Consider the following 14567-nt stretch of genomic DNA (forward strand, 5'->3'; position numbering starts at 1 on the left):
ACTCTCAGTAGTTGTGCAGATATCTTTAGGTCTCCAAGCCTAGTGGCAGCTGTTAAAACTCCCACACAGAGTTTGTACCTTCAAACACTTCAGACATCTTAACAACTCCCCTTGCAACTCATCTGCGTGCCAGGCAACACCAAGTCCCTGGAGCACAAAACTTTTCTTAGGCATCCGGCATAACGTGATGTCACTATCCAATGAACTTACAACAGTGCAAAGGGTTATATAGTGAGGGGTAGAGAAAAATGCCCTGCAAGGGCTCTAGAGCTCTGGAGCTAGACCTCATGGTAAAATTCCCCTAGAAATCCTTCTTTAATATAAAACTGAGCATTAGTGACTAGGAAGAGCAACGCGGAACGTGCCCCAGAGTCACAGCGTTCGGAGGACATGGACTGAGACGTTGTAGCGTTAGGTTCCTATTTGCACTGCAGAGTGTTGGAAAACTAATCAAGAGAATCTGGCTTTGTTGTTTTTTTTAACGCTTCTGCTGGCTGGTTAAGTCACCTGCTGTCTCTTTAGTCCAGAACCCTAAAACCAGGAGCAACACTCACCAGCGAATTTGATATCATAGGCTGCAAACCAGAAACTGCCCATCAAATACAAATTGCAATCCGCTTCGCTAAACCCATCAGAGCCTGGCACCAAGCGCATTTCTGCTGCCCCTAGACAGAAAAGCCCCAAATTCCACGTTTTATGTTATGGAGGCAAAGTACTAGGAGTTAGCCCAGAGTCAGCTATTGCTCAGAGAACCCGGAGCTGTGGGACCTTCAGCAAGAGTAAGTCGTGAGGAGTTTTCATTCAATTTGCTTTTTCTTAAAAAAAAAAGTTCTATGTCTATTTTGGTTTGGCTGGTTGGAGGGTTATTTAAGTCATAAACAGTAAAAGCTTGGCTAGAGTGGGGTTGCACATTAATAACAGCGTATAGATGTGGTCACCTCATCTGAAAAAAGATATATTGGCACTGGACTAGGTTCTGAAAAGGGCAACAGAAAATGACGGGTTTGGAATGGGTCCCATATGAAGAGAGATTAAAAAGACTTGGACTTTTCAGCTTAGAAAAGAGGAGACAGGATAGAGGTCTATAAAATCATGACTGGTGTGGAAAAAGTGAATAAGGAAAAGTTATTTACTTAATCCCACAATATAAGAACTAGGGGTCACCAAATGAAATTAATAGGCAGCAGGTTTAAAACAAACAAAAGAAAGTTTTTCTTCACTCAGCGCACAGCCAACCTGTGGAACTCCTTGCCAGAAGATGAGATGAAGGCTAGGATTTTAACATGGTTCTAAAAGGAGCTAGCTAGATTCATGGAGGTTAGGTTCATCAATGGCTATTAGCCAGGTTGGGTAGGAATGTGTCCCTAGCCTCTGTTTGTCTGGGAATGGATGACATCTGGGACATCCGACATTGGCCACTGTCTGCAGACAGGATACTGGGCTAGATGGACCTTTGGCCTGACCCAGTATGGCCGTTCTTATGTTCACTGGTAAATTTTATCCAATCATAGCAATTTGGGTTGGAAGGGACCTCAAGGTCACCCCTCACACGGAGACAGGACCAACAAGAAACATCCCTGTAGGTGTTTGTCCAGCCTATTCTTGAAAGCCTCGGAAGATGGGAATTAACATACCAACAGCTATAGTGGGTCAGTCCAAAGCTTCGTCTTGCCCAGTATCCTGTCTTCCAAGAGTGGCCAATGCCAGCTGGGTCAGAGGGCAATTCAGTGATCCATCCCCCGTCATCCAGACCCATCAACCAGCAGTCAGAGGTTTAGGGTTTGTGTCCCTTACCATCTTGGCTGAGAACCCCTGGTGGATCTGTCCTCCATGAATATCGCTAGCTCTCTTTTGAACCCACTTATACTTCTGGCCTTCACAACATCCCCTGGCAAGGAGTTCCACAGGTTGACTGTGCTTTGTGTGAAGAAATACTTCCTTATGTTTGTTTTTAATCTGCTACCTATTAATTTCATTGGCCATGGGTGGGGCCATGTATTATGTGATGGGGTAAAGAAAACTTCCTTATTCACTTTCTCCACACCAGTCATGATTTTATAGTCTTCTATCTTATCCCCTAAGTCATCTCTTATGTCCCAGTCTTACTAATCTCTCCTCATACAGAAGCTGTTCTATAACCACCATAAATATTTTGTTCATCTACTCTTCATCTTTTCCAATTCTATCTTTAAGGATGGGGTGACCAGAACAGCATACAGTATTCTTGGTGTGGGTGTACTATGGATTTATATACAGACAATATGATTTTTTCTGTTTTAATGTCAATCCCTAAGATCATAAGAATGGCCAGACTGGGTCAGACTAAAGATCCCTCCAGTCCTGTCGGCCCACAGTGGCCAATGCCAGGTGCCCCAGAGGGAGTGAGCAGAACCGGGAATCCTCAGGTGATTCCTTTCCTGTTGCCTATTGACAGCCTCTAACAAACATGCGAAATGTTACATGGCTTTTCCTGTAGCTCTTCCCTTGTACATCTTCTCAACCGCTCTCCTGTCGCTTGCGTTTTTTTCACATCTTTCCCATCGCATGCTCTATGCATACACTGAGCAGAGATCTCTTGCTGCTTGCATTTTTGTTCTTCTCTCCGTTTGAAAGGATTTTAAAGAAGGAGTCGGGGCAGAGTCTTGATTCTTGCAGAGTTCAGGGAGACGCCAGAAGTCAAGGCGGCCATTTCATTGCTGCAGAATATGGTGACTCTTCAAGTTTTTCTTCCAAATCAGAATAACTTTTTTTTTAAACCCTGGAATTTCCTGTGAAACAAATTCTCAAATTTTGACCAGTTCAAAGAATAGAATATTAGAACTGAAAGGGATCTCAAGAGGTCAGCAAGTCCAGTCCCCTGCCCTCACAGCAGAACCAAGCACCATCTAGACCATCCCTGACGGGTGTCTGTCCAACCTGCTCCTACATGTCTCCAATGATGGAAATTCCACAACTTCCCCAGGCAATTTATTCCAGTGTTTAACCAGCCTGATAGTTAGGAAGTTTTCTCTAATGTGCAACCTAACCCCCACCCCCTTGCTGTAGTTTAAGCCCACTGCTTCTTGTCCAGTTCTACAGGTTTTGCATGGTTCTCCTCTTGCGTGCATGCAACATAATTTTCCTGGCTCTTATCTTGGCCAGGGCTTCAAAATGTTGGCACCAAACAAATGCCAACACTGCTTGGCCATCCATGTCTCAAATGCCTCTCCCATTGTGTCCGTTCTTCCAGGGGCAATAAAGCCAAGACAGACCATGGTGGTGCAGAACGAGAGCAGGGTGAATGAGTTTGTCCTGTCTGGCTTGAGCACGAACCATGCTGTGGAGCTGGCCCTGTTTGCCTTCTTCACCATCATCTACGTGTTGATCCTGCTGGGGAACACGCTCATCGTCTTCACCATCGCCTGTGACCGGTGCCTACACACCCCCATGTACTTTTTCCTCAGCAACCTCTCTGTCATCGATGTCTGCCACTCCTCCGTGGTGATGCCCAAGATGCTGGCTGACTTCCTAGTGGAGAGCAAAACCATCTCCTTCAGCGAATGCATCTCCCAGATGTTCTTCCTCCACCTCTTCGCCTGCACCGAGATCTTCCTCCTCACCGTCATGGCCTACGACCGCTACGCGGCCATCTGCAACCCTATGCACTACCTCACCGTCATGAGCCGCGGGTTCTGCCTGAAGCTGGCCACAGCTATGTGGCTGGGTGGGATGGTCCACTCTGTGGCCCTGACTGCCCTGACACTAAACCTCCCATACTGCGGCCCCAATGCCATTGACAACTTCTTCTGTGACGTCCCGTTGGTCATCAAGCTGGCCTGCACTGACACATTTGTCTTGGAGGTCCTCGTCGTCTCCAACTCAGGGCTCATCTCTGTGGTCTGCTTCGTGGTGCTGGTGGTCTCCTACACGGTCATCCTGGTCTCTCTGAGGAGCCACCTCTCCGAGGGGAAGCACAAGGCGCTGTCCACCTGTGCCGCTCACTTGACGGTGGTGACGCTCTTCCTGGGACACTGCATTTTCATCTACCTCAGGCCGGCCAAGAGCCTGGCTGCAGACAAGGTGGTGTCGGTGTTCTTCACGGCCGTCACCCCACTGCTCAATCCCCTCATCTACACACTGAGGAACGAGGACATGCAGAAGGCACTGCACAAGCTGCGAGGGAGGCAGAGAAATGCCAGCGACAAATGACCCTGAGTCCTGAGGAATTCTGGGGAGAATTTGGGTCTCTGGCCTCTGGGTGGCAGGATGGGGTGATCGCAGTGGTCTCTTCCGGCATTTTGTATCTAGGAGACTATGGATGGTTCCCTCTTTTCCGCCACCCATCGCTGTTTTATCTGGGCCGTCTTTAAGGGCTGTGATTGTTCAAAGCGTAACTTGAGGATGGCCTCTTACCCAACTCGCGTACGCAATGTTCACTCAAGTTAAGGGGTTTTTTAAGGTCCAGTTAGCTGGCTCAATGGGAGACAGAGAAGTTACGTTTGAGTGCTGCTCAGCACCGCAGACAGAACATTTTATTTTTATTCTCTGGCAGTTCCAAAAACTTATGTAGGGTGCCGAGGGCTGGGGGGAGGGGAGAGGGTGTCATTTCAGTGGAATGAAATGTTTCCTGGCATCTGAAACTGAACTTTTCTGTTTTATGTTTCAACTTTTTCTTTAAAAAAAATCAAAATAAACTTTGAAACAGAAAAGCAAATTCCACGGCAAAGCATTTCACTTTTAAAAGGTCAAAATGAAACACTTTTTCCCCAGGCAAGGAGAGGCCCTGGGCGCACACACAGGATCACGAGCTTTCCTGGGTAAGACCCACTTCATCAGATGGGCTGGAGAGGGGCAGCCAATGGGAGTGCGGAGCCAGTGCTTGAGACGGGGCAATGCACAGAGCCCTGTGCACTCTCCCTGCCCTCGCACCCAGGAGCCGCACCTGCTGCACAGTCCGAGGTGCCAGGACTGGCAGGGAGCTGCCTTAGCACCCCCACTGGTCACCTGCCCCCTGCAGCAATGAGACCCAGTCCCGCAGTTTGAAAATCCTGCTGCAGACGGAGTGGAAGGGCCATAAACTCTCCTGGTTCAGAGCATAAACCCAACAGACAGACGGGGGCTCCCTCTAGGCGCTGTCGAGACAGAAAAGCGCCCGGGCCAGTCCTGGGTGGACAGCTCCGAGCCGCTGGTGCGCGAACGAGCGGGGAAATGGTCTCCAGCGTGGAACCTGGCCCCACACACTTAGTGGGACTTTGGCTGATTTACACCCGCCGGCCAACTGACCCCTTATCCCTGCTCCTCGCCATTGCCTCCTTCTAATGAATTCCTCCGGGTCCCGTTGCGAGCTCTCGGAGCAAGCGGGGCTGGTGCCAGCTCCAGAACCAGCTGCTTGGGATCTGATTAAAAGCACCAGGAGGAGCACGATGAAGTGGGGGGGGGGAGGGAGAGACAGAAGTGGCTCGAGAGAGGGGGGCTGCCCCAGGCGGCTGGCGTAAGAAGTGATGTTACGGTCCCAGCAGCTTGCACTCGGGCTGTTCCTTTGTCGAACATTCCCACCAGTCATCGACGGGCTGGGGGAACCCCTAGGGGACTCGTAACGTCCTCCCTTCCCCTGCACTCCTCGCCAATTCAGGCATCACCCCCACCCGAAAAGACCCTCCACGCTCATCCAGCTAGGTGCCTGGGCAACACAATGACAGAAGAATTAAAATGTTAATAAATGCAAAGTAACACGTGTTGGAAAACATCCCAACCTCACGTACAAAATGATGGGGACGAATTTGGCTACAACCACTCCAGGGAGCTCTTGGAGTCATTGCAGATCATTCTCTGAAAACATCCACTCCCTGTGCAGGGGCAGGCAACAAAGCAAACAGACCATTGGGAATGATTAAAGAATAAAGACAGAGAATATCGTATTGCCTCTCTCTAAATCCACGGGATGCCCACATCTTGAATACTGCATGCAGATGGGTCACCTCCTCTCCAAAAAGATATTTTGGCATTGGAAAAGGTTCAGAAAAGGGCAATAAAAATGATTAGAGGTTTGGAATATCTGCCATATGAAGAGAGATTAAAAAAGACTGGGACTTTTCAGCCTAGAAAAGAGAAGACTAAGGGGGGGGGGGGGCATATGATAGACGTCTATAAATCATGACAGGTATGGAGGAAGTGAATAAAGAAAAGTTATCTACTTATTCCCATTACATACAATCTAGGGGGCACCCAATTCAATGAATAGGTAGCAGGTGTAAAACAAACAAATGGAAGTATTTCTTAACACAAAGCACAGTCAACCTGTGGAACTCCTTGCCAGAAGATGTTGTGAAGGCCAAGAGTAACTGGGTTCAAAAAAGAGCGAGATAACTTCACAGGGGACAGGTCCATCAATGGCTACTAGCCAGGCTACACAGGGACAGGTGTCCCTAGTCTCTGTTTGTTGGGGGCTGGGAATCAGCGACAGGGGAGGGATCACTTGATGAGTCCCTGTTCAGTTCATTCCTTCCGGGGCACCTGGCATTGGCCACAGCCAGAGGACAGGACGCTGGGTGCGGTGGACCTTCAGTCTGACCCAGTGGCCGTTCTTATGCAACCTGGAGAGAGCAGTGAGAGGTCAATCAAGAGGGCTGCTGGGTTCTCCCCCCAGCTCTGGGAGGGAAGTGGGCTCTTGTGGGTTCCCGACCAGGGTACTCCTGGAAGACGTCTGCGTTCCCTGAGGGCAGGGGGCTAACGGGGAGCATGCCGAACTGGTCCAGGGAGGATGGGAACGCAGCCAGGTATCTGCCCCGTTCTGCAGCAGACTATCCAAAAACCAACATCCATCCCCACTAACCTTTCACACAGACGACAACTGGTTTCACTGCTCTATAAGCTCCAGCCCTTTCCACGCACCCTGGAACTTGGGGGGCGCAGGACAAACCAGACTCCTAAAGCGGGGACAGTCATCTGGAAAGGCTGAGAGCTGCTGTCTTCGAGCAGAGGGGCTGGGAGACAGGGCCTGGGTTCCAGTGCTAAATAGTCCATTGAGAGAGCCCTGGTCAACTCAAATCTCTTACGCTCGGGTGTGACTGGCTCTGAGACCCTACACAGACAGGTCCCCGCGTCTGTCCTGAGCCGGAGCCCTGCCTGCTGCCCCCACCCTGTGCTTCCCGCACCTCCCCACTCCACTGTGCCCCTCAGTCTCCAACCACAGCCTAACCCCCCATGTTCCTCACACTTACCCCTGCTGCCCCTCACTCCCAACCCGCCGCCTGCTGCTGGGCCAGCCCTGGGCTCCCCAGCCCCTCCCTGGACAGATCCCAGAGTGAAACACCCTCTACCTCACACCCGCAGGCTGCATTAGACGTTTTGTGCACCAGGGCCCACGTGCAGGGCTCCCGGATTCCTCCGATCTCTGTCCACACTGGTTTTACTGAAGTGATGCACATAAAGCCAGGCCATGTGAAGTGAGGTGTGTGCGGATGAAACAGCATTGTGGGCGCCGGGCGCTCCCGCTGCACCCTAGCAAAGTGCTGCCACAAATTCTAGGCGCACCAGCAGTGAGCAGAACTGGCCCAGCCTGGGATAGGACAACCTGGCAGCCCCCCGAGATGACAGAGCTCCATTCCTGCGGCCCACTCGCTAGCCCCGGTTTCCCCTCACTGCTCTAGTGTCTGTTGACCGAGGGCAGGGAGCCAGGAATTTGTGGGGGGAGAATTCCGCAGCCCGGCGGAGCATTAAAGAACGAGTCTGGAGAAAAAAGAGCTTTTGCAACATACATTTAATCCAGCGAGCTGGGGCCTGGGATCCGATAAGCATGGGGGGCAACGTCAGCTGGCAGCATGTGCTCAGTGTGTTGGACTCTGTGTCCAGCTGGGACCCAGGGGCACTTTCCTTCCCTTCTTGCAACACCCCCTTGGACTTGTGTCAGCTCACTTGCGTGCTTGGGACCACATACGGGTACATCTAGATTACAGGCTTTTGTCGATAGAGACTTTGTCGACAGATACTGTTGACAAAGCTTCTGTCGACAAAGAGCATCTAGACTACAGCCAGTTCTGTCCACAAAGCTAGCCGCTTTTTCAACAGAGAGTCGAGACGCTGTCTTTTGAAAAAGCACAGTGTGGATGCAATAGTGCCTTTTGTCCACAGAACTGTCGACAAAAGGCGTTATTCCTCATACAATGAGGTTTACCACCGTCAACAAAACTGCCACATTCTGTCAACTTACTGTCGACAGAACTCAGCGGTGGTGTAGACACAGGTATAGTTTTGTCGACAAAACCCTGTAGTCTAGACACACCCCGGAAAACAATGTGGGGTGTGGGTGTGTATTTGTGTGTCTGCCAATCCAGCCCTTTGAATCCCATTTCCCCATGGGCTGCTCCGTCCCTCTCTGCAAGGTCTCTCCTCCATTTGGAACTCATCCGCCTGGCCATCACCCTATTTCCCCCTGCAGAAGACCTGTCTCTCCCTCAGCTTCTTCATGGCCCCCTTCATCTCCTGGTTCCTCAGAGTGTAGATCGCCGGGTTGAGCACTGGTGTCACCACCGTGTAGAAGACCGACACCACCTTGTCCAGCGAGAAGCTGGTGGCGGGACGGGTGTAGATGAAGATGCATGGCCCGAAGAACAAGGCCACCACCGCCAAGTGGGACGCGCAGGTGGAGAGGGCTTTGCGCCGCCCCTCGGTGCTCCGACTCCGCAGGGAGACCAGGATCACCAGGTAGGAGCCAAGCAGAGCCAGGAAGCAGGTGAGTGAGATCAGGCCACTGTTGGAGACAATCAGGACCCCCGTCAGGTAGGTGTCGGTGCAGGCCAGCTTGATGACGGGTGGCACATCGCAGAAGTAGCTGTCAATGACATTGGGGCCGCAGTAGGGCAGGCGGACAGTAAGCCCGGTCTGTACGAGGGAGTGGACGGTAGCTCCAGACCACAGGGCCCCCACCAGCCAGGTGCAGGCTGGCAGGCTCATGAGGGTGGGGTACTGCAGTGGGTGGCAGATGGCCATGTAGCGGTCGTAGGCCATGATGGTGAGGAGGAAGATCTCGGCGCAGGCGCAGAGGTGGAGGAAGAAGAGCTGAGCCACGCAACCCCCGAAGGAGATGGTCTTCTCCCCGGAGAGGAGGTCAGTCAGCATCTTGGGGGCCGTGACCGAGGCGTGGCAGATATCGATGAAGGAGAGGTTCCCCAGGAAAAAGTACATGGGGATGTGAAGGTGCCGGTCACTGGCCACCGTCACCATGATGAGGCCGTTTCCCACCAAGATGAGCAGGTAAGCGACGGAGAAGAGGGCGAAGAGGGCCAGCTGCAGCTCCCGGCTCTCGGTGAGTCCGAGCAACACAAAGTGCGTCACCATGGTGACGTTCTTCCCGTCCATACAGCACGCTCTGAAGGGGGAGGCCCACGCGGCACCCAAGGAGGAATGCCAAGCTGGGCTCTCCACGTGGGTCGGAGAGGGGGGAACAAGTTCAGAGCCTGAAGATGAGGGAGGTTCAATGCCAGCTGGGAAACTTGGATGCCCAAAATGAGTAGAGAGCAGGCATCTGCCTCCCAGAGAGGGCTTTGAAACTTGGGTTTTTCAAGGCGTGTGCCCAGCGCCCATTGGTGTTTGGAGTGCCTCTCCCTCTTGGGACTCCCCGGCTGCACGTGGAGGAGAAAGAGAGGAAGGCGCCATTAGCCAGATGAAACTGCCATGCGTGCTGATGAGTGGTTAAGCACAAGGACCCCGATGCACAAAGTCATCACCCCCCCCCCCCCCAAGCCCCGGCCAATCCATGCACAAGACAACCGACAAGCCAGCGTATGCAAGCCATTCCCACCACAGATACACAAGCCTCTCTACCCCCCAAAAAATGCCTCAGGAATGAGTCAGAATCTTTCTGCCTTGCAGACACAATGAGGAGTCCTGTGGCAACTTAAAGACGAACGATATGTCTACACTTCATTCCTCTTCCGAGAGAGGAATGCAAATGCAGACAACCAAAACTGCAAATGAAGTGGAGATTTAAATATCCCGTGCTTCATGTGCATAATCGCATTATCATGCTATTGCGGAATAGCGCTATTTCGAGAGAAAAATGGGGTTATTTCGAGATAATAACCCAGTAAGGATACTGGGAAGGGTTTTAACTTGAAATAACCCCGTTTTTCCCCTCAAAATGGCGCTATTCCGCCATATAACCCCACAGGTTATATTCGCTAAATTATGGTAAACCTGTTAGTCGAAGGTGCTCTAGTGTAGCAGACGAGGGCAGCACTGGATCAAGGACTGGGGGCTGAAGCTAAACAAATGCAGATTGGAAACAGGGTTTTAAAAAGTTACCAGGGAGGGGAATTAGCCATTGAGACAATTTACCAAAGACACTGTGGATTTTCCAGCCCTGGGATCTGCAAATCAATAGGGACAACTTTCTCAAGGAGTCACTCTAATCCAGCAAGTTATTGGCCTCGACTCAGGACTCCAGGATGAAATTCTCTGGTCTGACCTATCCAAGATGTTCAAGTCAGTGATCAAAATGGCCCCGTTAGTCCTTACAATCCAGGCATCTCTCCTCGGGGGCAGAATCTGATTTTTTAAAATAATTTCAACAGATTTGTATTTACTTTGTTTCTATTTTTAGCTATTTAAATGTTCACAGTTGTGGGAAATTATGGAGCTGGCGGATAATTATTTGCTGTTGGGCTCTAAAAAGCTAAAGCTTTACAATCCTTAAAAGTTGTCAGCGTCACATATCAAAATATGCCATGTACCTTTCCTCCACTGAAACGCACTCTAGTGCTCAAGCAGCACTTGCCTCTCTGTGCCTCCCTGAATCTCAGTTATGTAGCACTGGAGATGTTGTTGTTAATTCTCGTGTGCGGTTAAATCGGAGTTCACTGACATTTACTGAGAAAAACCGAATGCTGAGATTCACACCACCACCCGGGTGCCTGGGTGAAACCTCCGGTCCTGGGTTTGGCTGGAGGTTAGACAAGCTGATCAACCAGCCACTTCTTGGTTTAACATCTGTACATCTAGGAATTTTTTTCCACCTCACCGTTCTGTTAGGAGATGCAATCAGATGAAAAACCTGGGATTTCCAGGACGTCAGCAGATGGGACCGGAAAGGGGCTCTCTCATTGAGTCCTCTCCAAACTGTTACAAGCAACCCTGTGCTATAAACCCATTCGTAAATTTCATAGACGCCTAGAACACCAGGACTGGAAGAGACCTCAAGAGGTCATTGAGTCTAGTCCTCTGCCCTCATGGCAGGACCCAGCACCCTCTAGACCATCCCTGACAGGTGTCTGTCCAACCTGCTCTTCAATATCTCCCAAGATGGAGATTCCACAACCTCCCCAGCCAACTTATTCCAGTGTTTCACCAACCTAAACCTCCCTTGCTACAGTTTCAGCTCATTGCTTTTTGTCCTGTTCTGAAAGGCCAAGGAGAACAATTTTTCTCCCTCCTCCTTGTGACACCCTTTTAGATACCTGAAACCTGCTATTATGTCCCCTCTCAAATCTTCTCCTTTCCAAACTAAACAAGCCCAACTCTTTCAGTCTTCCTTCATAGGTCATGTTCTCTAGACCTTTCATCATTAAATTTATCAAACTCCATCTTGAAACTCACTCGCTTGCTTGCCTCACTCCAACAGGGAGGCTATTCCAGAATTTCTCTCCTCCGCTCTTTAAAAACCTTCTGCTCATTTCCAGCCTAAATGTATTCACAGACAATGGATTCCCCGTGTGCTCTTGTGCCAACATTGTTCTTTCTCTTCTCCCTCCCTTCTGTTTGCTAAACAAGACAAACTCTGAGTTTCCTCTCCTGAGATCTTCACAGCCCTTCTCGGCACCTCTCAGAGTTTGACTTCAGCTGTCTTGACCACGGGTGACCAGAGCCAGACACAGCATTCCAGCTGGGGTCTTGCCAGTGACTTTACAATGGCACGAATACATCCCTAGCTCTGCCGGAACGCTCTACAGAAAATGATTCCCTCCGTCTCTTTCAGACACCAACAGGCAGAGAAAGGGTGTAACTTTGTGACCAATGCGTTGGACACACCAACGGCTCCAATGGCCCATAAAGAAACTGATTTGCTGCTGCCTCACCAGTGGGACGGAGTGGAGAATCTGGCCCCAGACTAGTAACTTTGATGCTATCGGCTTTGCCATGACATAAGGGAATTTACCTGCTCTAGTGCAGAGATGGGCTGAGTAGAGGTGCAGCCTCCTTCATCGAACCCTTGCCAGAGAGCTCCACGGATTCACGCTCCTCCTAAGAACAAAGACAAGAAACAGTTAATCTCTCAGGAATCTCTGGGGACTGCTGTGGCCTGTAAGCCGGGCGCTTGGGTGGCCACTTAGGAGAAATTCCAACACCACCCGGTTGATTAGCAGAGTGCCCACAGCTCGGGTCTGTTTCTGCAGGCTGTGCATGTCCACACAGGCCCCGGTGCGCAGAACAAAATTCATTCTGCACCTGGACGGAAAAAAATCTGCACATGGATGGAAAATATTAGAGGGAACATTGTTGGGAGGACCTCAATTTTCCCAACAAGGCACCCACACCGGCTCCAATTTCCATTTGTGAGTAGCAACCCCCTCTCTTCACTGTCCCCACAGAGCATAGGAAAATCTACCGTGCAATGCCTGAGCCGAGGGTCTGGCCGGCCGATCCTGGGGGGGAGTCAGTGCACACACAAGAGCCAGCTCTGCCACCCATCCCATCCAAGGATCTCAGACTTGCTTTCTAAGCCTGAGGCAGAGTGCCAGAGAGGATTAGGTGCCCGGTCTGGCGGGGGGAATCTCAGCCTTGTGAGAAGGTAACATTAGATCAGTGCATCTGGGGAAGCACCTCTTACGTAGGTAACACACAGGACTAGCTGGCCTCTCCCGGTCCCTTCCAGCCCTAGGTTTCTAAGAGCCGGACCTAGGACACGTTCTCTTCAGCGTTCCTGGCTGAGGCCGGGTAGATGCCAGAGACCCAGTTCCCTCCTGCTCCAGAACCGACCCTCACCGGCCTATGGAAACCAGCCGGCAATGCAGTCCTCCATAACAAGACTTACTGCCTCTTGGAAAGGGATACGGCCCTGTCTGCTTCAGGGAAGGAGCCCGCCTTTTCTGCAGGGGCTCAAGGAAAATCCACCCCCTCTCCCCAGGCAGTTTCGGGAAGCAGCAGCCAGGGGTGCAGTGAGGGGGAAGGCAATGGGTCGAGCACAGGGCTGGGGTTCTGGGTATTCGACAATGTCAGCAATTCAGGGCGCAGACTCTCTCAGCCTTTGGCAGGGCTGCTGTAATGCTGAGAGGCGGAATCGAACCTGGGATCTTAGTGCACGAGCCTCTACTGCAGGGGTGGGAACCTACAGCCCGGGGCCAGATGCAGCCCGAGGCTTACGGCTCCCCCTCCACCATCGGGGAGCTGAGTACTGCAGCACCCCCACCCCGCCGATGCACCTGCACCCTCCCCTGCACTCTACCACCCAGCCAGCCCCCTCCCACACACTGAACCCTGCTTTTGGCCCCATCACAGAGGGGCCCACAAAATCTACTAGCCTCCCCCCCGCCGGCTCTGCTGAGTGGGGAGGGTCTTTCTGCCCTCAGTCCGGGCCACGTCAGTGAGGTGTTTTTGTTCGGGGGGGGGTTGCTGCTTACCTGTCCGTGGCTCCCAACTGATTTTTCTGGCGGTCAGCGGCCCCCGACCCACACCTCTGCCCCCCCCCCTGCCTGCTTGAGCTAAAAGCCAGCTGGCTCTCGGCTGAGGCCCTAGAACAAACTCAGTCTCTCTCCGTAAGTGGTCTCAGTCCCGCTGGCTAGGACAGCGAACCGGCCCCCAGCCTCAGCAGACACGTCTCAGCACCGCCACGCAGCCATGGCCGAGCTCCGCCAGCCGGGCAGATAAACCCAGACCCAGGGCTGGCTCCCGTGCCTGGCTCTCTGCCTTTGTTTACCTGCAGCGCTAGCTGAGCCCAGCAGCTTCCAGATTCCCTCTCAGCACCACACCCCGGCATGGCCGCGCCCAGCCCGCTGCCCTTGTCCCCGGCAGATATAGGCCGGCTGCTTCACGCGGCTGCTGGGGGCAGGAGGGAGATGCTGGGAGCCCTGCGCGCCTTCCCCTAATTAAACCACCAGGGAGGGGATTTGGTTTTTTTAAACATGCGAAATGTTTTCCCTGGGTGCAGCGTTTTCCGCAAGCCGGGGCCACCCCCAGAGGCAGCCAAAGCCGGGCGCTCGGGGCAGCGCTCGGGGTGCGCTGGTTGGGAGCCAACCGTGGTTGTGAACTTGTAACCACAGGGAAACTTGGGGGGTGGAATAACTGTCCCCCTGCCTGGAGCTGGGGGCGGGGGGGAATCACCAGAAAACTCGCCAGAGCAGCAGAGGTCACCGTGGCTCTGAAATGGAGCCTCCCAGTCCCTCAGGGTATGTCTACACTACCCCGCTAGTTCGAACTAGGAGGGTAATGTATGCATACCGCACTTGCTAATGAAGCCCGGGATTTGAATTTCCCGAGCTTCATTAGCATAAGCGGGGAGCCGCCATTTTTAAATCCCCGCTGCTTCGAACCCCGTGTAGCGCGGCTACCCGGGGCTCGAACTAGGTAGTTCGGACTAGGGTCCTATTCCGAACTAC

The 14567-nt window shown here is 52.1% G+C and overlaps 4 protein-coding genes across 4 annotated transcripts in view; 2 read left to right on the top strand and 2 right to left on the bottom strand.

Annotated features, from left to right (window-relative positions):
• LOC102446378 (olfactory receptor 10D3-like) overlaps positions 1–12218 on the bottom strand; it is a 29933-nt gene extending 17715 nt beyond the window's left edge. Inside the window, exon 1 of the mRNA XM_006129272.3 lies at positions 12131–12218. The gene's annotated coding sequence lies outside the window, so the exon portion shown is untranslated. The remainder of the gene's footprint in view (positions 1–12130) is intronic.
• The window catches only part of NOP9 (NOP9 nucleolar protein), a 340212-nt gene that overhangs the window by 234378 nt on the left and 91267 nt on the right, over positions 1–14567 (top strand). The gene's annotated exons all lie outside the window — the stretch shown is intronic.
• Positions 3253–4188, top strand: LOC102447104 (olfactory receptor 4E1-like). The gene has a single exon (XM_014576632.3). It carries the CDS (start codon positions 3253–3255, stop codon positions 4186–4188), a length of 936 nt encoding a protein of 311 aa, XP_014432118.3.
• Positions 8401–9336, bottom strand: LOC102447358 (olfactory receptor 4E2-like). The gene has a single exon (XM_006129273.1). It carries the CDS (start codon positions 9334–9336, stop codon positions 8401–8403), a length of 936 nt encoding a protein of 311 aa, XP_006129335.1.

Source organism: Pelodiscus sinensis, chromosome 30, assembly GCF_049634645.1.
Source record: "Pelodiscus sinensis isolate JC-2024 chromosome 30, ASM4963464v1, whole genome shotgun sequence".
Classification (NCBI taxonomy): domain Eukaryota; kingdom Metazoa; phylum Chordata; order Testudines; family Trionychidae; genus Pelodiscus; species Pelodiscus sinensis.

Excerpts from the sequence above, each read along its gene's own strand:
- LOC102447104 (XM_014576632.3), top strand. The coding sequence starts at position 3,253 with ATGGTGGTGCAGAACGAGAGCAGGGTGAATGAGTTTGTCCTGTCTGGC.
- LOC102447358 (XM_006129273.1), bottom strand. The coding sequence starts at position 9,336 with ATGGACGGGAAGAACGTCACCATGGTGACGCACTTTGTGTTGCTCGGA.